This window comes from Ornithorhynchus anatinus, chromosome 4, assembly GCF_004115215.2.
Source record: "Ornithorhynchus anatinus isolate Pmale09 chromosome 4, mOrnAna1.pri.v4, whole genome shotgun sequence".
Classification (NCBI taxonomy): Eukaryota; Metazoa; Chordata; class Mammalia; order Monotremata; family Ornithorhynchidae; genus Ornithorhynchus; species Ornithorhynchus anatinus.
In genome coordinates this window covers 36,289,377-36,312,582 of record NC_041731.1, presented here as the reverse complement: position 1 = coordinate 36,312,582, position 23,206 = coordinate 36,289,377, and the positions used below count along the sequence as shown (strand labels likewise).

The 23,206-nt window shown below is 44.1% G+C and overlaps 1 protein-coding gene across 1 annotated transcript in view; it reads left to right on the top strand.

The window, feature by feature from the left end:
- Positions 1-526: 526 nt before the first annotated feature.
- Positions 527-23,206, top strand: part of DDX31 (DEAD-box helicase 31) — an 88,843-nt gene continuing 66,163 nt past the window's right edge. Inside the window, exons 1-13 of the mRNA XM_029063741.2 lie at positions 527-729; positions 8,952-9,208; positions 9,320-9,395; positions 10,233-10,276; positions 11,002-11,072; positions 12,440-12,504; positions 14,274-14,318; positions 15,639-15,680; positions 16,496-16,560; positions 17,875-17,994; positions 18,125-18,231; positions 18,832-19,067; positions 20,445-20,606. Coding sequence (XP_028919574.1) covers positions 628-729; positions 8,952-9,208; positions 9,320-9,395; positions 10,233-10,276; positions 11,002-11,072; positions 12,440-12,504; positions 14,274-14,318; positions 15,639-15,680; positions 16,496-16,560; positions 17,875-17,994; positions 18,125-18,231; positions 18,832-19,067; positions 20,445-20,606 — 1,392 coding nt within the window. The 5' untranslated portion in view covers positions 527-627. The remainder of the gene's footprint in view (positions 730-8,951; positions 9,209-9,319; positions 9,396-10,232; positions 10,277-11,001; positions 11,073-12,439; positions 12,505-14,273; positions 14,319-15,638; positions 15,681-16,495; positions 16,561-17,874; positions 17,995-18,124; positions 18,232-18,831; positions 19,068-20,444; positions 20,607-23,206) is intronic.

Below are 23,206 nucleotides of genomic sequence, written 5' to 3'. Positions count from 1 at the left end.
TTCCACTAAGCCACCCTGCTTCGGGAATAATAATAATGTTGGTATTTGTTAAGCGCTTACTATGTGCAAAGCACTGCCCGGAGGCTAGTGAAGCAGGATGGCCTAGTGGCTAGAGCACGGGCCCCTGGACCCAGAAGGTCATGGGTTCTAATCCCTACCCTCCTTGGGCAGGTCGTTTCACCTTCCAGCGCTTAGAACAGTGCTTGGCACACCCACGAAGCGCCTAAGAAATGTCATCATTATTATTGCCTGCCGTGTGACCGCGGGCAAATCACTTCTCAGGGCCTCAGTTGCCTCATCTGGAAAAGGGGGCCGTGGGCCCCACGTGGGGCAGGCCGGGTGTGCTCGGATCCGCCCCAGCGCTCAGTCCAGTGCCTGGCACGTAGTAAGCGCTTAGCTGATAGCGTTATGATGATTATTAGCATCTCCCCCGAGGAGAGGGGGCGAGGGAGGTGGGGAAGGAGGGGAGTCTGCAAGGGCAGCTATGGCCGGGGTCCTTTCTCACCAGCTGGGCCCGGCACTCACATGTGGACGGGACGATTTGCAACCCGGAGGCTGGTGCCCATTCCGATCCAAATTGATTAATATATATTTTTTTAATTTATCCGCAGCCTCCTGACACCAGCCATGGAGGCCGATGATGGTTTGATTCTCAACATATCAGAGGACTCCCACCTTGCCTTCGGCGCGGAGAGGTTCAACAGGCCCCGGGGAGCTAAGGAGAAGTGGGTAAGTGGTCTTTGCATCCATTCATTCTCTGCTCTGCGTGCTGAGCACTTGTACTGAGCGCTCGGGATCGTTATCGTCCCCCGGTCCTGGGTTCCAGAGGGCTGGGAGGCTTCCTGGGTGGAAGGTGATCCTGCTGAAACGGAGCTGGAAAAAAATCCGGGAGCTCCAGGATAAACTATTTGCAAGAAACCCTGCCTCTCCGCTCCTTATGGACAGGGGACGGGTCTCGTTTATTGTTGCGTTTTCCTCTCCCCGGCGTTTAGCACAGTGCTCGGCACCCAGCCCAAGGAATACGACCGATTGAGGTCAGACAGTTGGGATGGAAGGAGCTCCTGGGCAGATCGTTTGGTAAATTATAAAACTGACGCAGTAGATGTCTTCTTCCGGGAGATCAGGAAGGGGAGGGACAAGGAGCCTGTCTGGAGCGTGAGCATTTGATTAGAATTAAAATAGCCTTCTGTGTCGTGGAATTCTTAGCTCTTTCTAGTATTTATTGAACGCTTACTATGTGCAGAGCACTGGACTAAGCGCTTGGAATGGACAGTTCATTATCAGATAGAGACCAACCCTGCCCAGTGATGGGCTCACAGTCTAATCGGGGGAGACAGACAGCAGAGCAAAACAGAACGAAACAAAAACAAGACATTATCAAGATAAATAGAATCAGTGTCACCTCATTAACAAAATAAATAGGATAATAAATAATATATACAAATGAGCACAAGTGCTAAGGGGGAGGAGCAGAGGGTGGAGGGGAGGGGGAGCAGAGGGAAAGGAGGGCACAATCTGGGAAGGCCTCTTGGAGGAGGTGAGCCCTCCGTAGGGTTTTGAAGAGGGGAAGAGAGTTAGTTGGGCGGCCGTGAGGAGGACAGCATTCCAGGACAGCGGTAGAATTAGATTAGATTGCGTAGATTAGATTAGAATTAGGTTGCTTTCTGGAGGAAGGTTGTGGAAGCATCCCTGTTTCCATCTTTAAATTAGCAACTGTAAGAAAGGGTAGGAAAATAAGATTTGGATCGTATAATAATAATAATAATAATGTTGGTATTTGTTAAGCGCTTACTATGTGCCGAGCACTGTTCTAAGCGCTGGGGTAGACATAGGGGAATCAGGTTGTCCCACGTGGGGCTCACAGTCTTAATCCCCATTTTACAGATGAGGGAACTGAGGCACAGAGAAGTTGTGACTTGCCCACAGTCACACAGCCGACAAGTGGCAGAGCTGGGATTCGAACTCATGAGCCCTGACTCCAAAGCCCGTGCTCTTTCCACTGGGCCACGCTGCTTCTATGTCACAGTGAGACAAGGTGGAGGGGAAGGGAGTGAGGGAAGCTTGGAAATTTGAAATTATACCAGAGAAATCCAGGAATCACTGGGAAAGTTGAACTGTTTACCTTAAAGCGATTAGGGTCAGCAGCGTGGCTTAGTGGAAAGAGCCTGGGCTTCAGAGTCAGAGGTCATGGGTTCGACTCCCGGCTCTGCCACTTGTCAGCTGTGTGACTGTGGGCGAGTCACTTCACTTCTCTGTGCCTCAGTGACCTCATCTGTAAAATGGGGATTAACTGTGAGCCTCACGTGGGGCAACCTGATTACCCTGTATCTTCTCCAGCGCTTAGAACAGTGCTCGGCACGTAGTAAGCGCTTAACAAATACCAACATTATTATTATTATCTTTTTGGTGCCTAAGTAGTCCATTTGAAAGCATTATTGTGAAAGATGGGCACTAAGCAAGTAACTCTCCAGCTGCTTTTAGGCCAATGCCTGAGAGAAGGAGCGTGTCACTGTGGCTTTCCAGAGTGCATGTTATCTATCTGATTCAGTTTTCCCTTCATTCAATCGTGTTTTCATTCAGTCGTATTTAGTGAGCGCTTACAGTGTGCAGAGCACTGTATTAACCCACTTACCCTTGGGAAATAAGCAAGAATGGCCACATCCTCACCTTGTGCTCACTTTAGACAACTTTACCCCAAGCTGACTCTAAGCGAACATGGTGATAATAGGGAAAATTGTTTGAATTTGTAGTGTTAAGTTGGTGTGAAAACACTCTGGAAATCCTGAGTTCACGTTACTGGGTTGGATGTCTTCCTTTAGAATAGTCCCAGATTGCTAATTGCCCTTAATGAGTTAGGCCACAGCCCAAACGGAATGATAATGTTTGCCCGAGAAGCCGCATGGCCCAGTGGAAAGAGCTCAGGTCTGGGAGTCAGAGTCAGAGGATTTGAGTTCTAATCCTGGCTCTGCCACTTGCCTGCTGTGTGACTGTTTTTTTTCAGTATATTATGGGACAGGGACTATGTCCGATATGATTATCTTTTATGGACCCCAACACTTAGGGCAGGTCTTGGCACACAGTAAGGACTTAATAATAATAATAATGTTGGTATTTGTTAAGCGCTTACTATGTACAGAGCACTGTTCTAAGTGCTGGGGTAGATACAGGGTAATCAGCTTGTCCCACATGAGGCTTACAGTTAATTCCCATTTTGTAGATGAGATAATTGAGGCACAGAGAAGTTAAGTGACTTGCCTACAGTCACACAGCTGACTAGTGGCAGATCCAGGATTCGAACCCATGACCCCTAACTCCAAAGCCCGGACTCCTTCCACTGAGCCACGCTGCTTTTCAGTAATTATGGTACTTGTTAAGCGCTTACCATATGCCAGGCACTGTTCTGAGCGCTGGGGTAGATACAAATTCATCAGGTTGGACACAGTCCCTGTCCCACATGAGGCTCACAGTCTTAATCCCAGTTTTACAGGTAAGGTAACTGAGGCCCAGAGAAGTGAATTGACTTTCCCAAGATCACATAGCAGACGTGTGGTGGAGTTGGGATTAAAATCTGCGTCTTTCTGACTCCTAGGCCTGTGCTGTATCTGCTGAGCCACTCTGCTGCTCACTTAACAAATACCACAATTATTATTACAGAGGGAAGAAAGATGCTGAGTTCATTCAGTAGTATTTTCAATAGTATTTATTGAACGCTTACTATGTGTAGAGCACTGTACTAAGCGCTTGGACTGTACAATTTGGCAACAGATAGAGACAATCCCTGCCCAATGACGGGCTCACAGTATCTATTATTATTATTATTATACGAATTGATAAGCGCTTACCATATGCCAGGCACTGTTCTGAGCGCTGGGGGAGATACAAATTCAATTAATGCTGAACAACTCCGTCGTGCTCCAATGCCATACTCATTCACCATCAGATAATTTTGTAGTCCCATCTGCTTTTGACCCCATGTTGGGTGGTATATAAGAAGTTCTACAGATCCTTGTCCCCTCAGAATTTACATTCTTTAAAATCATTATCCCAGAGGGCTGCCAGCTATGTCTCTTCCAAATGGAATGTACTTTCATATGAAACAAAATTAAAATTAGTTTTTGAGAGTGCTTTTTTCCTAACTGTGTTGTCCCTCAAGACTCGGTTTTGGATTCCTTTCTCATTTTGCACTCACGCCTTCACTCACTCTGTGCCTCAGTTTCTGTATCTGTAAAATGAAGATTAAATACTTGTTCTCCTTTCCCTTTAGACTGTGATTTTTATGTGGGGCAGGGACTGTGTCTGATTCAATTATATAACCCAGGGCCTAACCCAAAGCTCTGTGGATAGTAAACCCTTAACAAATACCACAGTTGTTCTCACTAGCCCTGACCTCTTCCCTGCCATCTGACATTTCTGCCTACCTCCAGGACTCTGCTTGCTACACCACCCTCAAAAATGTCAAGCTCAATATGTCCAAAACTGAACTCCTCATCTTCTCCCACTAGCCCAAATCCTCTCCTCTACCTAATTTCCCCATCACAGCTGACAATATTACCATCCTCCCCATCTTTGAAGCCCAAATCCTTGACATTATCCCCTACTCCTCCCTGTCTCTCAAGTCCCATTTAGGGTCTGTTGCCCCATCCCGTCGGTTCTCCCTCCGCAACATTTTCGGGATCCAACCTTACCTCTCTCTCCAGAAGGCCACTGTGCTGGTCGAGGTACTTGTAGTATCTTGACTTGACTATTACATCCATTTAGTCTCTCCCCTTTCCAGTCCATAGTTCGCACTGCTGCCAGGGGATCATCCTTCTCAAATGTCATTCCTCCCATCTTCCCACTCTGAAAAATTATGCCCATTCCTCTCCGCAACAAAGGAGAAACTTCTTCAGTCAGCTTTCTTTTCCATACTTGTCCTCCCCAGTTAACACTCTTCAGTTCACTCAAGCCAGCCTATTCGCTCTACCTCATTCTCACCTCTCCCATCGCAGACCTCTTTCTCACATCCTCCCCACTGCCTGTTGCTAGGGGACTCTTCATATCCATTAGTCTGCAGATCTCACCCATCCTCAAAGCCTTTCTGAAATCACAACTCCTCCAAGCAGTCTTCTCCATTTCATTTCAAATGTCCCCTCCTTCTGTCCCCCAGTTACTACTTCAGCCCTTCCACGCCACCTAAGCATTTAAATTCTCACAACCTTCCATAGCATTCATTCATTCATTCAATAGTATTTATTGAGCGCTTACTATGTGCAGAGCACTGTACTAAGCGCTTGGGATGAACAAGTCGGCAACAGATAGAGACAGTCCCTGCCGTTTGACGGGCTTACAGTCTAATCGGGGGAGACGGACAGACAAGAACAATGGCACTAAACAGCGTCAAGGGGAAGAACATCTCATAAAAACAATGGCAACTAAATAGAATCAAGGCGATGTACAATTCATTAACAAAATAAATAGGGTAACGAAAATATATACAGTTGAGCGGACGGGTACAGTGCTGTGGGGATGGGAAGGGAGAGGTGGAGGAGCAGAGGGAAAAGGGGAAAATGAGGCTTTAGCTGCGGAGAGGTAAAGGGGGGATGGCAGAGGGAGTAGAGGGGGAAGAGGAGCTCAGTCTGGGAAGGCCTCTTGGAGGAGGTGATTTTTAAGTAAGGTAATAGCATAGCAGTTATATACATATCTTATTTTCTCTATCACTTTGACCTGTATGCAATTTATTTAACTATCGGTTTCCCCCATTAGATTGCAAACTCCTTGGCAGGGATGAAGTCTACTAATTTTACTGTACTCTCTGAAATGTGTAGTACAGTGCTTTGCACACAGTAAGCACTCAGTAAATAATAATAATAATTATTATTGCAAACTCAGTGGCAGGGTTGAAGTCTACTAATTCTACTCTGCTCTCTGAAATGTGTAGTCAGTGCTTTGCACACAGTAAGCATTCAGTAAATAATAATAACTGTGAACCTGTTATTGGGCAGGGATTGTCTCTGTCTGTTGCCGAATTGTCCATTCCAAGCACTTATGCTCTGCACATAGTAAGCACTCAATAAATACGATTGAATGAATAATAATTATGTTACTTGTTAAGCACTTACCATGTGCCCAGTACTGTTCCCTGTCCCACATGGGGCTCACACTCTTAATCCCCATGTTCCAGAGGAGGTAACTGAGGCCCGGGGAAGTTAAGTGATTTGCCCAAGGTCACATAGCAGACCTGTGGCGGAGGCGGGAGTAGAGCCCAGGTCATTTTGACTCCCAGGCCCATGCCCTACCACTAAGCCACGTGGCTCCGAAATGCTACTGATTTGAAAACAAATAAATAAAACTTTTAGGAAAGCAGTAAGGAGGGAGAAATTAAGAACGTGGAGGTTGATAGCTTCCTTGCCTGGGTAACGGTATTTTATGTCTTCTTGTCTTGTTCAAATCACTTCTATCCCATATTAGCCCTCTTCTCTGTTTTGGCATCCGGGTGATGACTACAAGATATTGCACTGTTTCTTTGAAATTTGCTTCATTGGCAAAGACTTATCCCTCTCAAAGCAGGGAATCTTTTCTCCCTGTCACTTCTTGCGTAGAGCTGGTGCTGAATGGCCAAGGATCTCCTGGAGGAAAATGAGTCTCCAGTGAGAGATCGTTCTAAGAGCCATGATGAAAAGTCCAGTGCTACTATCTGTGTCCGATTTTAAAAGAAAGCGTGCTTTGTACCTGGGGGAGTCAGATTTAATTAATGCTGATAATTTAAAGGATGCCGAGTCTGATGGTCATGAGTCATTTTGCTGTATTAAGAATCTTATTAATGTGCTTTCTAGAAAGGAAATCTGTTTGGTTAACCTCATATAAGCCCTGTAGTCTTAAATAATTTGGGGGAGGTGGGCTTCATTTGGAGACTAAGCATGTAATGAAGATATGCAGAAGGCTGAATCTGAGAGGGTCAAACTGTCTCCAGCTCCAACCAAGTAGTGGGAGATACGGAATAAAGTTACCCCGTAGCTGGGAGAGTGTGAAGAGAGTTCTCTTCATGTATCACTCTCCTGCTGACCACCCCAAAACAAGGTCTGTCTTCTCCCTTCTACACTGTAAGCTAGATTGGGCAGGGATTGTCTCTCTTTATTGCTGAATTGTATTTTCCAAGCGCTTAGTACAGTGCTCTTCACACAGTAAGCACTCAATAAATACGATTGAATGAATGAATGAAAGGTTTGCCATTCTCGCTTCCAGAACTTAACAATCAGGAGAAAGAAGTTCACATGAGAGGCAGAGAAATCTGAAAGGTCAGGAGGGCTTTATGGGTAGAAAAGCTGAAACAAGTCGTGAAATTAACCTATGAGGAACCATAAATACTTAGCTATTGTCTGTTCTTTCCATGTCACCGCTCTGCAGATCCATCGAAATAGTAAATAATACAAAACAAGGGAGATGATTTGGCTCCATCTGGGCAACTGAGGAAGGTGGCTCAGAAACTGCCCCTTGAGAGGAGGAGATCCAAAGAGCTGACAATTTGCATACTGGAGATGCTGTAGGTTGGGAGAGGGAAGGAAAAAATGTGGTCCTACTTTTTCTTTGTTTCAAAAAGACCTACAAATGATCTACAAAATGGACAGCCCACTCTGCTAATTGTGAGGCGATTTTCTGTAGGAATGGGAAGGACTCAAGGCAAGACTAAAAAAAAAAAAAAGGCTTTCAGTTCTCAGTGACTTCAGAGTTATCAGTAGCTTCGCATTGGCTCAGTGGCTGATTAGATTCTGAATTAATCTGTGTAAGATTGAGAGAGGCCTACGCATTTAGGAGTCCTTTAGTTTTGAAACCGAGGTAGATGGAGTTGACACCATTTCAACTGAAGGAGAGCCTGTCCGTTATTAAGAAGATAGGTGAGCTATTGAGGAAAAACTTTTATCTGCTAGGCAGGGGAGAAGGAAAACACGTATAGTTGGAAGGATATGCCAGAGCTGGCGACTAAAATAAGTGTGGGGGTAAACAGAGAGGAATTCATACTAAAAATAATGCAGTAAATAACATGTCAAGAGAGTCCAAAACCCCAAAGTAATAAGGAGTGATCACTCGGGAAGTTTTTGTGTAAGGTATTTATGTACAAAAAAGAGAGGAAGGTCGAAGAAAATATGGGAGTTGGAATGGATCTTCCAGTGAGAATTTGAGCATCATGAGTTTTGCCAAAGCTTGCTCTGGAGTCAGAACCAACAGGCAGCAAATATTGAATGTTGTAATCTGTTTCTAGGAGATCAGATGGAGAATTGAAAGGCAAGGGAGATTGGAAGTGATGGATGGAGAGGAATTCTCATTCAGAATTGGAACTGAGCATAGGAATTGTCTCCAAACCATCTGAATCAGGAGGAGCAGCTTGAGGTAGAAGCGATGACAGAGATCCAGGCGCACTAGGAAAGAGTAATAATGGAGGTTTTCTACTCCCAAGGCATAAACTAGGACTGCCTTCCCAACCACGTGCAGTTGCAGACTGGCTTTGTGAAGTGCTGCTTTTCTAGAGACCTTTTCCATTTCATTCTTTGCCTGCCCACCGAAACGGGCAGATTGAAGTAGCGTGCGTGCTTCGACAATTTCTGCCTTCTTAAAAAATGAATTAATTTACTTTGGCTGCACTAGCCTGTGGCATTTGCCTCCCTCCTGGTCCACCTACTCGCTGCTTTAAAAAACCCAAGATGGATAGTGACGCCTGGGAAGACAGGTGTATTGGTTTTGATTACAGAGGAGGTTTTGAAGTAGTTCTTCATTTCCATTTTCATCTCTGTTCATGTGCCTTTCGCCGTAGAAAATAGGCACTCGGTGGATATAGTTGCAAAGCCTAAACTGTTGTTTGCCATATCGGTTTCATGGAAACTGCAGGAGGAATTGCAGTGCTCTGCAGATTAAGACATCCCACATTCATGGACTAATAGATCTCTACCCAATCTTCCCACCTTTTTTGACCACAAAAGCAAGCTAAAGCGGCAAAAAGAAAATTCCCAGGAGCTAGGGAGGAACCTCCAGCCAAACGGAAGAGTGAAAGATCATTACCTCCACCTATGAAGATTAATGTTAAAGAGGCTGATAGGACTATTAAAGGGAAAACGAAGAAAAAGTCTTCTCCAGAGAAGCTCTCACTTGGCAAGAGTAACGGGAATCAAGAAGTCACACCGTTCATTAAGACCTCCTCCTTGTTTAAGAACAACCCTGAGATTCCAGAAATCAACAGGTATGTCTCATGGGGATGGCACTCCCAGGCAAAGAGAAAAGCACTTTTGCTTTTTTTTTCCCTTTGGGGGCTCGAACAGATCCACAAGCCTTTGTTATGTGTCCCTTGCAGAGCTGCGGTCAAACAGGTGCAAGAAAAGGTGTTTACTTCTGATTCTTTCGATGGGCTGAATCTCCATCCACATCTGGTGAGTCTCTCTCTTGACTTAAGGGTTATTTCTTTTTATGAGAAAATGAGGTCCTTTCTTTAGGTTCGGGAGGATAAGAGGAGTGGCTGTTGGGGAAAAATCGATTATCACCACCACAGATTAAATGGACTCATCTTAGTTTGTTAATTCACTGGACCTTTCCATGGAATGGGATTGCGTCCATTTCACAGCTGGACCGTCTTTCATAGTCTCTTGCTATTTAATCTAAATTTATACGAACTCTTGAAACTTCTAAAGACCACAGTAATTGAGCTGGCACCTTGGCTTTACTGATACTGTCTTCCCTCCTCAGGAGGAGTGTGAAGGAGAAGTGCTGTATTCTCGATAGCAGGTAGAGTCTTACCGAGGACTCAAGGAAGTGAAATTTCATCCTGCTTAGGGAAGACCCTCATTCTGAAGTCATTTGGTTTCTTATAAGTGGTTCTTTGTCTAGTATGGATGAATCCTTCTGCCGTGAAAGTAGATGGTCTGTTTAGAGACGACTCCCTACTCTAAAGAAAGGAGCTCTTTACTCATGAGGGCCAATGTTTAACTCTGTTAAACTCTTCACCAACTTAAGCATTTGTCCAGTTAATTTGTGCTCTGCTGCTCTTGGTATTTCCAACAGCTGCCTTTAACCAGTGGGGAATGCAATATTTCTGAAAACCCTTTCTCAGAGATTGAAGGGGAAAAAAGTCATTGTGAGCTCTGTAATCTGCATGGCCTCTTGAAAGCAACACCTTATTTTTTTTAATTTTCTGCTTTCCATTAAATGCTATTATCCTGAAAGTCAGTCTTCTAGAAATAAAATTTGGTATTTTACTTTCATCTATTTAGGTGTCTACAATAACCTCAGTCTTGAAAATGTCTAGTATGACCAGGTAAGAGTACCAGCCTGAACCGCTAATGCCTTTCTAGCCTGAATGATGCATGTTAGATCCAATATAAGTGAAACAAAGAAGCCTCAGAAAGAGTTGTGAAACTTGTGTGTACTATATATATTCATGTAGTATATATGTGTGTGTATGTATGTGTGCTTATATACATAAGCACCTTCTGTCTAGATCGGTTTTTTCTTCCATTAGTGTTGAATACAGGGCAAGTGATGTGGCTCCTTTTCTTGAAAATGAAGTCATTAAAATATTAATTTGCAAAAGGGAACTGAATTTTAACTAACCAATCCCGTAGTCCACTTCTGTTAGCAAAAACAAGAGCTAATAAGAATAAGAGATAGGAGAGAAAATGTTGATATGAAATGAAAGGAAATTGAAAGAAAAATTAGTTTGGTAGCCCCATAAGAGCTCACGCTCCATGGGTGTCAGCTGAACTGCAACTTGGGCACGACATTGTCTGCATTGTGCAGCCCAGGCACTGCGAGCTTTCTGTCTTTCCTGCCAGTAACGGTCTCGTGGAATGCCACTCCTGCACCCTTGAAGATAAATTCAGTCTTATGAGATTTTGACCCTGCTGTTCTAAGGACTTTAGTAATGTGATATACCAGCTATTCTTCCACCAGAAAAGGATCGTAAATATTCGTATACCCTGTGGACATCCCTTTGGTAATATTTCCCACACAAATGTGTGTTTTCTCTCATTTGCAATAAAGTGTTCAGAAGCAAAGTATCCCTGTCCTGCTCGAAGGCAAAGACGCACTTGTGAGATCCCAGACGGGTTCAGGTCAGCATTTGGTTTTCTATCTCTCTCTAAGCTCATTGTTTCCAGACGTGGGGAGAAAAGTGATTCCATCTGCCTCTCTTTTCTTTCTTTTTAATTTTCTTGATAAGAGCTTTTCCTCTGCTTGTTTCAGGAAAGGAGGGTTTGGATCGAAGGGGCTGGAATGAAAGATCCGATGAGCAGGAACTGTGCGGTTTCTCCCTTAGCCCAACGCAGGCCACGCTAGTCATGCTAGCCTGCCACCTTGGGGCCCATGCTTCTTCCCCATGACTGGGGTTGTCAAAATCACATTCCCTGAACCAAGATCTCTATTTCTAAGTAGACACTGAGTAGGATATTTTCCAAAAAGAATGAGGCACAGATCTAGAAATGAGAGCACCCGCACAGTTGGGGAAGTAGCATGGCATAGTGGATAGAGCATGGGCCTGGGAATCAGAAGGCCATGGGTTTTAATACCGGCTCTACCACTTGTCTGCTGTGTGAACTTGGGCAAATCACTTATCTGTGCCTCAGTTATCTCATCGGTAAAATGGGGAGTGAGTCCATGAATCCCACGTGGGACGGGCACTGTGCCCAATCCGATTTGCTTGTATCCACCTCAGTGCTTAGTACAGGGCCTGGCATGTAATAAGTCCTTAACAAATGCCACAGTGATTATTAATAATAATAAAGTCCAGTTTGCATAGTCTTGCATTCTCATCCAGGGTGCCTCTTTTGGTCTAGTCCAGTCTGACTTAAAATGATCTGTGCTGTTCCAGCCTCTGCCCTGCCTTTTTTAGTGGAAACCTATCAATCCCATAGCTGTAATTTATGTACGTATCTGTAATCTATTTGTATTAATGTCAGTGTCTCCCTCTAGACTGCAGGCTTATTGAGGGCAGGGAATGTGTCTTTTTAGTGTTATATTGTACTCTCCCAAGTGCTTAGTATAGTGCTGTGCACACAGGAAGCGCTCAATAAATATGAATGACTGACTGAATCCAAACTCAGTAGGTGCGAACCCCAACTTTTGACCATCTCTTTATTTCTCCTTTACCTTTGTTGGGGTGGGACTCCGTCCACCTTCTAGCGGCCATCTGTATACTACTCAGAAACCCCTGCACTGCAGTATCGTTTGAACAACGAACTGAGACCATAGAGAATGATCGATCCTCGGGCTTCTAGAAACAGCATCCAAATTAGGCTACCCGTCATTCCAGTATGTAGTGTGAATTCCAACACAGACCCCAGCCAAAACTGTGATACCCAATGGACAGAACAGTATTTTTAGCGGTGGCTTTTAATTTTATTTTCTGTAGGAGCTAAAGACTTCAGGGCCCACTGCTTTTTGGTCCTCTAACTGTTATTGCTCTACATTTATTTTTTAAAAGGTAAAACTCTTGCTTATTGCATCCCTGTGGTTCAGTCTCTTCAAGCAATGAAGTCAAAAATACAGGTTGGTGTGAAGTGTATTTTTCATTTTCAGTTCAAACTGAAAAGAGCAAGCATTAAATGAAATCGCAGTGGGCATATTGGGGCTAGTGGAATTTCTCAGGCACTCTGTCTCTCTTTAGTCACTTAAGATGTGCAGTCCTCACCATCTCTCTGTAAATTAGACATGAAGGTAAAAATGGTAAGAGAAGGGAATTATTTTAGTTCTTTATGCTTTGAAGTGGACACATGGAAGCCTATATTTCTGTTCTGTTCATATCCTTATGTCTCTAACTCGACCATGAAAACACCTCCCTCAGACAATAGCTGTATAATGTAATGTGCTGTTTAGAGCTGGAGACTGAGAGTTCAAACTCCTCAAGACTATATCTATTTTTACCATTGGCTAGCTGTTCTTTGGTGCCTCAGTTTTTCTCATTTGATAAAGGAGAACAGCGACACTTATTTGTTTTGTAGCACTTTGAAGTCCTGCCATAAAAAGGCTTTCTATACAGGCACCATTTTTATCATTACTTGGGTGATATAGCATCTTTATTTTATCACTGCAAAAAATGTGTCTGTGGAATACAGATACAAGTATTAAATACATGTCAAATTCAAGTGAAAACTTTCCCTTTTCTAAGCTTTTATATTTTCAGGTATTTAGGGTTTGAATATTTTTTATTATTATTATTGAGTCAGCCCCCCTTCAATCCCTTCAGACCTTCAAGGAATTAATTTCCCTATAATATCTCATTTCCACTCTATGTAATAACACCCTTTGAAGTGGCAGGTTTTCTTAGTCACCTAGTGGTTTGTTGATACTCTTTACTAAAATGTTTATTTTTCATAGCATAAGCTTAAAAATAATCAAAATTGCTATTTTGACCAGGAGATATTCATGTACTAAAATGTTTATTTTTCATAGTATGAGCTTCAAAGTAATCAAAATTGCTGTTCTGACCAGTAGAATTCTAGTTTAAATTTCAACACTGTGCTTTTTAAGGATGAATTTGGCCAAGACCAAGTGTGTAGTACGAGGCCATGGATACCCCAGGTTGGGTCTCGGATCAAAAACCAGTTTTATCCAGCAATGATTTGGGTGACGGGCTCTCTAACGTATCCCTTTAAATTCTCACTTGTACCAGGGGAGGTTTGCTCTGCATCACAGACCTAGACAAGGAGAATCATAGACAGCCAGGGCTGAGGCTTGCCCAGCCCAGGCCCAACCCAGAGGCCTAAGGTTCTACCTTCTGGCAGAGTCCAGGCCCCCAAATGGTACTCCTGGGTTCCGGCTGAACTCTGACGGCCACGGAGCTCCCGTTTTCGAGCCTCCTCCAGATGGCAGGGGGGCAGTTGCTCATAGGACTCGTAGCAGCTGTGTAAATGAATCATGCATATGCAAAAGCCCCCGAGTGCTTACTGGAAATACAGATCCCACAGAAGCAACCGTCCAAGCAGAGTGCCCCATACTTACTCTGCCCTGCACCTCCATCCCGAATGAATGCCAACCGGTAGCAGACCCGATCAGGACTTTGGGGTCTCATTCCTGGGCCTGGACATGGGCTACGACATTCTAATTGGTGTCTCTCTCTCCCTATCAGGTGATTTATCTTAGTGTCTGACTTCCCCACTCTAGACTGACAGTAAGCCCGTTGTGGGCAGGGAATGTGTCTGTTTATTGTTATATTGTATTCTCTCAAGCACTTAGTACAGTGCTCTGCACACAGTAAGCCTCAATAAATATGACTGAATGAAAGAATGAATGAGTGGATTTTCACTCTGTCTCAACAGCGCAGCGATGGCCCATACGCTCTCGTGTTAGTGCCAACAAGAGAGGTAAGTGGCCCTTTCCCTGGAGCGAAATCTAAGTGTGTATTTTCAACGAATACCTATTAAACTCAATGCTCTTTCCTGGAAAGTGTCGTTGCCCCCTTAGCCCAAAAACCATGTAAGGCAGATGACCCAATCCTTCACCTAGCTCACCCTTCATCCTCTTACAATAACCAGTCTTCAAAGCCGAGAGGAAAATAGCAATAACTATTTTGGAAACTACACAATAGAAAAGGAAAAAATGTTTCAGCTTGCCCATGATTTAAAAGCCAAATGGCAATATTGGACAGGTTCCAGACTTGGCTTGGGAAAGGAAAAATGTGGATGTAACACATTACAACTTGGTTCCAAAGTATAACCAGTTGGCTTTGAAATGTTGCCTTTTTATTTATTTGTTTTATTTTCCAAAAGCCAACTCCATCTAAAAACTCATTTATTACCAGGAAAGACAGTGTCCCAAGATTTCTCTCCCTTTGAATTCACTTCAATTTGATTATTTTATTTGCCTAGAAAGACAGGAGCGTATCGATGTTTTCCATATCAAATGCTAATAACTTCCATGCGGAGAATTGATCACAGATATCTAGTTTTGGACTCTGTCTTTTATACAACCTGCAGTGCCATATCTCAACTTGATTCCAAGAGAGGAAAAAGCTCCGAAGCTATTTAAATTTTTACAGCAGCAAACTTGCTACTTCCCCAGGATGCTTCATGAATACTAAGCGTGGAGAGTGTAGTCCTAGCTTGGGTAAAGGGATAATGTCCCAGCCTTTTTTGAGCTGTTAAGCGCTCGGTGATCGATATCTTCGTTTTTATTTTCCATGATTTCCGGTGGCCCAGAACCTTGGGAAGTGAGGGATTTTTTCCACTTCCACTCGCCGCCCGCGCGGGAGCAGATCCGTCCCCTAGGTTTAGAGTGATGGCATCCCTCAGTACTCTCCCTCCTGGGCACATTTTCCGATCCACGATGACTTTGTTTCATTTCCTTCCATCTCCGGGCACCAAAGATGTATTCCCAGAGTGATGGTGCATTGGGAATAACTTCTGTGAGCCAGCAGAGGGAGCATGAGACACTGTTTTTCTGTGGGTCCAAATGTAGATTGGTTGTCCTTGCCCAAAAAACCTAACTCCCTCTCTTCCACTTTCACCTTTCCCCCCAGTTTCCTAGCTTACCCCCCGGCAAGACGTATTTAGAATTCTCTGCCTCTTCCCTCACCTCCCTCTCTTTAGCTTTAAATTGGGTTCCACATCTGGGTTTGGAATACTCAACACGTCTGCTATTATCGCCGTTCCACCTCACACCACTTCCCCTTCTGTTATTTGCAGCTTGCACTACAGAGCTTTGATACCGTCCAGAAATTGCTTAAGGTACGAAGAGCCCCGAGCCCAGTTGTTTCTTTCTTTTTTCTTTTTCTCCAAAGACAATCAGATACGGAACCTTCAGTTCATACTCCCAAAGGGCTAGGAAGAGCTCATCTTTTTCTCTGTTCAGACTTTGGACAATTAGCCAGATACAGTTTGGAGAGTTTAACATCCTTATCTAACAATTGTGGGAAACTGTCCAGATGGGCAGGCATCCTTTCAGCCTGAAGGAATCGCAAGCTGAGAATGCTGATCGTATTCGGCTGTCTCTCCCTGGTACAGGCTGCGTTGAGATGGGCTCACCTGTAGGCACTCTAAAAAGCTACCGGTGATGCTCGTTTATGAGACAGAAGAGAAGCTTGTGAAAGCTCAGAATCTTGATCCTGTCAGCTGACTCCCAAAACTAGACAAAGGATCTGATTAGAATTTGATTTTTGTGTGTTTGGGTGAGCTTTTTCTCTGCCTAAAGGGTAGTCGATTGCACGTATATGTTTTTACATTTTGCTTTTGAGGGGAGGAGAAAGGAGAAACCGTTTGAAGAATTGAAAGAAAGATTTTATTTCTAGCTTCTTAAGCAATGCTGGAAGCCTGCTATGCAGCTCATATTTGTGTTCCTGCTGATATTAACCATGAGTGTAGCTATGCCAGTGAGTTGTGTCTAAGCTTTTAAACCTGTTTCAGCAGAACAGTAAACCTGAATCTTCTCTTCCCATTTTTTTTTAAGCCATTTTGAATTAGTGTCTGTGCTCTTGGTTTTTTTGTTGCTTTTTATATAAAAAGTCTTCCAATTAATCACAGATTTTTTTTTCCTTTCTCTTTAGCCATTTACCTGGATTGTGCCCGGAGTGTTAATGGGAGGAGAAAAAAGAAAATCAGAAAAGGCCAGGTAGGGAAGAGACTTTTTAAGAATTCCGTCTTCGGTCCTTTTTCAGTCCTGCCATCCTCTTCAAATCACGGTTAACCCCAGTGCCTTTATATTGGGAGGGTTTGAGGCTTTCATCAAGTCTAAGCAGTTCAGTTCAAACTCATAGTTCAGATCAATCTGAACTATGATCACTATGATCATAGTTGAGAAGCAGCGTGGCGCAGTGGAAAGAGCACGGGCTTTGGAGTCAGGGCTCATGAGTTCGAATCCCAGCTCTGCCACTTGTCGGCTGTGTGACTGTGGGCGAGTCACTTCACTTCTCTGTGCCTCAGTTCCCTCATCTGTAAAATGGGGATTAAGACTGTGAGCCCCACGTGGGACAACCTGATTCCCCTGTGTCTACCCCAGCGCTTAGAACAGTGCTCTGCACATAGTAAGCGCTTAACAAATACCAACATAAACATCAATCTCTCCTCTCCCCACCATATTCCCCTTTCTAACATATCACCTAAATACCTTGGGTGCTCATACTCCCTTTGTCCCCACTCTGTTACACGTACGTGTATGTTTCTATAATCTATTGCTGTGCCCTATTTGTAAGTGTAAATGGAGCTTCTGTCTGCCTGACTAGATTGTAAGCTCCTTGAGAGCGGGGTCACATCTGCTAGCTCTACTGTACTCTCTTAAGGGTTCAGTGAATGCTACTGATTAGCATTAGGTCAGCAGGGATCATTCTCATTCCTACTTTAAAGGCTGATTTTAAATATGTTGAAGAAAATCCTTGATGAGGTCAGTATTTTTCAGCAAACCCCTTCCAATTTTTTCATGGTACCAAGTGCTTACTATATGTCAAGCACTCTTCTAAATACTGGAATAGATGCAAGTTTATCAGGTCGGACACAGTCCTCAGAGCTGGGATTAGAACCCAGGTCCTCTGACTCCCAGGCCCATGCGCTATCTACTAGACCATGCTGCTTCCATTTGTTCTTAATTCAGTTTTAAGAACTTTACCAGTGCAGAAAGCTTCCCAAAGCAAAGCTTAAATTCAGAGACCCCTGTTTAATGTCATGTAGTTTACTCTTTTTATAGTTATAGTACATGTTAAGTACTTATATGCCAAGCATTGTACTAAATGCTGGGATAGATTCAGGATAGTAGTTTGGAAACAGTCCCTGTCCCACCTGAGGCTCAGTCTAAGTAGTCAATTCATGGTTCTAAGTGGTATAACAGCAGTTCTAATGACAGATAATTTTCACGGGCCCCACTTCTTTGCCTTAAGGTTGTTCAGAAGTAGGACTGTTCCATTTACTTTCAATTTCAATCGGTTTTCAACAGGTTACGTAAAGGGATAAACATCCTTATTTCTACCCCTGGACGCCTGGTAGATCACATTAAGTCTACCAAGAATATCCATTTTAATCGGATCCAGTGGTTGGTTATGGACGAGGCAGACAGGTGAGTACCCACTTGGTAACCATGGAGCATGGAGGAGTACTGTTACGTCTCTTTTTCCTTTCAATTTAGCAGTCCATGAGCCAACAGATTTCCCCTCACACTGCCCCGTATTCCACTCTGACCATCACAGGATCCTGGACTTGGGTTTTGAGAAGGATATCACAGTAATCCTCAATGCTGTAAATGTGGAGTGTGAGAAGCGACAGAATGTGCTACTGTCTGCCACGCTCACAGAGGGTAAGTTGGAGGGAAGTTTTTATTCATTTTTAAAGCAGATAAGGACCAAAAGGGAGGAAACTGAAGTTTTTAGCTTATACCTTTTGCCTATCAGGGACCCCGTATGTACACTACATTTTGGGTTGCTGTCTAGTTGTCAGGGCAGATTTAGTGATGCCTTCTGGGGGCAACCTAAAACAACATGGCGTAGTGGATTGAGCATGGGCTTGGAAGTCAGAAGGTCATGAGTTCTAATCCTGGCTCCACCACTTTTCTGATGTGTGACCTTGGGCAAGTCTCTTCACTTCTCTGTGCCTCAGTTAACTCATCTGTAAAATAGGGCTTGAGACTCTGAGCCTCACATGGGACTGGGACTGTGTCCAACTTGATTGGCTTGTATCCGCCCCAGCGGTTAGTACGGTACCTGGCACATAAAGCACTTAACAGATATCATAAAAAAAAGACTAAGCTACTCACCTTGGAAAAAACAGCCTCCTTTAACCCTCTGTTGGTGTATTAATGCAGTTATGCAGGGGATAGTAACAGTGCTAACCCAAGAGTGCCTCAGACATATTCATGTTGTGGATTCACAGTCAATGTCCATTCTTCCCTCTGGTAAAGGAGTGACACGGTTGGCGGATATCAGTTTACAAAATCCAGTCAGTATCTCGGTGTTGGATGAAACTCAGAATCGACTCACCCCAGGGAACAAAACAGCCAGAGAAGCCCCTCGCCCTCCAACCGAAGCAGAGGAAGAGAACTTTGCTGTGCCTGAGAAGCTCAAACAACATGTGGTGGTGGTTCCCAGCAAACTGAGACTTGTCACATTAGCAGCTTTCATCCTTGGGAAATGCAAGGTGAGAGTGTTTGCTGGGTTGGGCCTTTGGTAAGAATCAGTTAACCATCTCTAGTCTCAAATGTCTGTTAAGCATCAGAAGCAGCATGGCCTAGTGGAAAGAGCGCAGGCCTCATAGAGGACCTGGTGTTATAATCCTGACTCTGCTATTTGTCTGCTGTGTGACCTTGGACAAGAAGTCACTTAACTTCTGTGCCTCAGTTTCCTCTTTGGAAAATGGGAATGAAATCCTACTCCTTGTACTTAGACTGTGAGCCCCATGTGGGATAGGGATTGTGTCCAACCTGAATATCTTGTATCTACCCTAGTGTTTTTTTTACAGAGCATGGCATATAGTAAGAGCTTAACGAGTACCTAATAATGATAAGCTTGGTAGAAGTAAATTCGAGCCTAATAAAAATCTAAATTGTGGTTGTAGCCCTTTCTCAGATCTGGTGCTGCATAAGAAGGGTGGAAATGGCCTTTATATAGAAAACTAATATCTTTGAGTATTGTCAGAGATCGATAACTGAAATGAAATAAGGGCAAATATGTGATGGAGAAATTGAATTAAAGACAACATGATATTTTTTGATTTGTTGAATTTATGTACTGCTTTTTCTCTATCTGGAAATGACTTCAATTCCTTCATGCAGGTTCTTGGTCCTGAAGTCCTGACTGGACCAAGGCGCATCCGTTGTTTTCAAGGAGAGACTCCTTCAGGGATCCTATGAGGAAATTTAATCAGTTAGCAGTATTGTATTGAGTTTTGACTGTGGGCAGAGCACTGTACTAAGAGTACTGCAAAAGCAAAAGGCACAGTGGTGCCTGCCCTCGGAGCTTACGATCTAATGGGGAAAACCAGCAATCACAAATTAGTTACAAATAGTGAGACGGGAGAGAACATAAGACTTCAACCTGTAGTAGCAGGAGTATGGAAAGATGACTATCAGGGAGTGTCTCCAAATTCACAATTGACATCTACATAAGTGCCAAGGATTGTTGTATAAACAAAATTACAAAGGGAGGCTGTTGAGTTAATACAACCTAGGATGCTGGATTTTAATTGGGGAGCGGCTGCCTTCTGGAGGCATTCATGTCGAAGGTTGGCTGCTTAGGGAGTTAAGCAGGTTCTTGGCCAATTTGAAAAAGGAATGCCTTTGGGATGGCCTCAATTTGCTTTTCCCCAAAACATACTTTAGACTCTGCTGGCCCATAGAAGTGTAATTACTATTCCTCCTCTCTCTTGGAAGGAGAGGTAGGTGTTATTTGTTGAGAGTGTAGTCCAGGGCCCATGTTAGCATCAGTGTGGCCAGTGGTATTAGAGACAGATCTGTTCTCTTACCAACCCGATCAGTAAAGACTTTAAAAAAACTTCCACATTGTTTTCTTTTTGCAGTTTGAATCAAACCAGAAGATGATTGTCTTTTTCTCGAGCTGTGAGCTGGTGGAGTTCCACCACAGTCTGTTCCTCCAGATCCTTCTGGGCGGCTCCCAGACCCCAGCACCTGCTCCTTCACACTTAAAATTCCTACGACTGCATGGCAACATGGAGCAAGAGGTGAGACCACCTTTTCCTACCTTGTGATTAGCAACAGGGTTAGCAACACCCAGAAATGAACCTCACCCATTCACTGGGATTGGAGAGGGGAGGCCTCCTTGAAGATGAGCTCTTCTTCATCTTGGGACAGGCCACTGGAGAAGGCAAATGGCCTGGACTGATTTTAACGACCTGGGGAAGGGAGGGTCTTTGTTTCCTTTTCGCCTGTGCACCAAAAGTTCTCTGCAATGGCCCCTGGCTGCCGGCCTCTCTTCCACCTGAGAGATCAAGCAGGCCCTACTTTGGCCTGAATCTACCTCAGCCAGCTGTTACGGCAACAGAGCACCACTAAGTAGCTGGCACCAGGGAAGGGTTTTGCCTTTTTAGTACCCAGTGTGTAATTAGTGCTTGATGTCTTCAAATTAAGAGCATTAATGGAGCTAAATTGTGGATCCCATATGGTACTGCTGAGCCCGACTGCTGTCATTGTCAACAAGATACAGCGCTCTCTCTTTTTAAAAATTTTTGCTGGGAGAGGGTACAATGTGCCGGAGGGGCTCCAGGACTCATTTCCCTTCGTCGGCACAAAATGGAGTGTTGTGTCAGGACCCAAATAGGTTGGCTTGGCATATTCTCCCCCTCCTCCCCCACAGCCCCTTCCTTTTTGAAGGATTTGGAGAGTTCTGCCATCCAGCCCTCCTCTTAGAGCTGGGCCAACTTCGCAGGGATCCTGGGATGGGATTGGGGACAAAGCTATGGCACAGGAAATAGGAATGAAATGGGTCAGAAGCAGGCGGGAGAACTGAGAAATAAGTCTTTGCAGGGAGGGACCCTGAGATGGCAAAATTGGCTTAGAGGCCGTGTGGCTAAGGGAGGAACTCAGGAAAAGGGCATTGAGGAGGAGCTGAACTGGGACAGGAACAAACTCAGCGTGAGTCATGACTCAGAAACATGGATGGGGCAGTAAGCCCAACTACTCGGCTTTGTCCTTCCAGGGCCTGACTTCAGTGCTTGGTGATGAGAAGAAGCAATGTGGCCTAGTGGATAGACCATGGACCTGGGAGTCACAAGGACCTGGGTTCTAGTCCTGGCTCTGCCACTTGTGTGCTGGGTGACCTTGGGCAAGTCATTTGACTTCTCTGTGCCTCAGTTACCTCTCTGGAAAATGGGAGTGAAGACTGAGCCCCATGTGGGACATGCACTGTGTCCAACCTCTCTATCTTGTATCTACCCCAACACTTAGAACAGGGCTGCAGAGAAGCAGCGTGGCTCACTGGAAAGAGCCCGGGCTTTGGAGTCAGAGGTCATGGGTTCGAACCCCGGCTCTACCACTTGTCAGCTGTGTGACTTTGGGCAAGTCACTTAACTTCTCGGTGCCTCAGTTACCTCATCTGTAAAATGGGGATTAAGACTGTGAGCCCCACGTGGGACAACCTGATTCCCCTGTGTCTACCCCAGCGCTTAGAACAGTGCTCGGCACATAGTAAGCGCTTAACAAATACCAACATTATTATTATTATTATTATTAGGGCTTGGCACATAGTAAGTGCTTAACAAATACCCTTAAAAGAAAGATGGGCTTAGGTCATAGGAAAACAATTTTGCCGATTTCTTGATTTCACACACTTTGCTGTGACTGAAGATTTCTTGACAGGCGCTGACTAGAGGTTGAGGATAAAAACCACCTACACTTTAGGGGAGACTCAGAACTCTATTAGGGGAGGTCAAGATATCCTGGTAGAGGTAAAGAGGGAGAAGGTAGTGCGTGGCCTTCGTACAGGATTCGGACAATATGTCTCAGTTCTGTTGAACAGATTGACTGGAATGTAGTGTTTTAGAGCACTTTCCTTCTTCCCTTGTATTAGGTCATTAATTGTCAACACAACTGGTACAACTGCAGAGTAGAAAGTGTATCTGGTTTATTTCATTAGTACAGCAGAAAAAATAGATAATTCAGGCCCCAAAGTGGGAGCTTAAATTATACAGTTGATTGTCATCATAATCAAATCAGGGTAATGAGATTTATGCTGGAAGAAGTTTGTAAATAATAATGACTTAAAATAAAAATTAATATTAATAATGACTTAAAATTAAATAATAATGACTTAAAATTAAAAATTAAAATTAATATGTTAAATATTTTATATCAAAATCATTTGTGTGAGAACCCAGTTTTTCCACCGAGCCAGGCTCTGATGGTCTACAGGACTTTGAGGTGAACAGCAAACGGGGTATAAATGTGAATGATGAGGTACCAATAATTAGATCTGTGAGCTTTGTCTGGAATTAAAGACCCACTTGGCCTAAAAGAAGTTTGTAAGACTGGGCCTTAGTCACAGGACTTCCTCTCAGGGGTTCAGCAGGAGTTGTGCCAGGGACTGTGGAGTTTCTGGAGAGCTTTAAAGAACCGTCGCCTTCAGCTCAGCAGTTTCGCTGCCGGCAGATGGAGACGATCAGGGCCTCAACTGTCTGGGAGCCTGTGACTAGGGTACTGTCAGAATTTGTCCTTCAGGAGAAGGAAGTAATACAAAAATCAGTGTCTCTTACAGACATTCATTGTTCAAAGAGGGACCTTACCACAGTAGGTTCTGGGTCATATGCCAGATTTCCTCTTGATATTG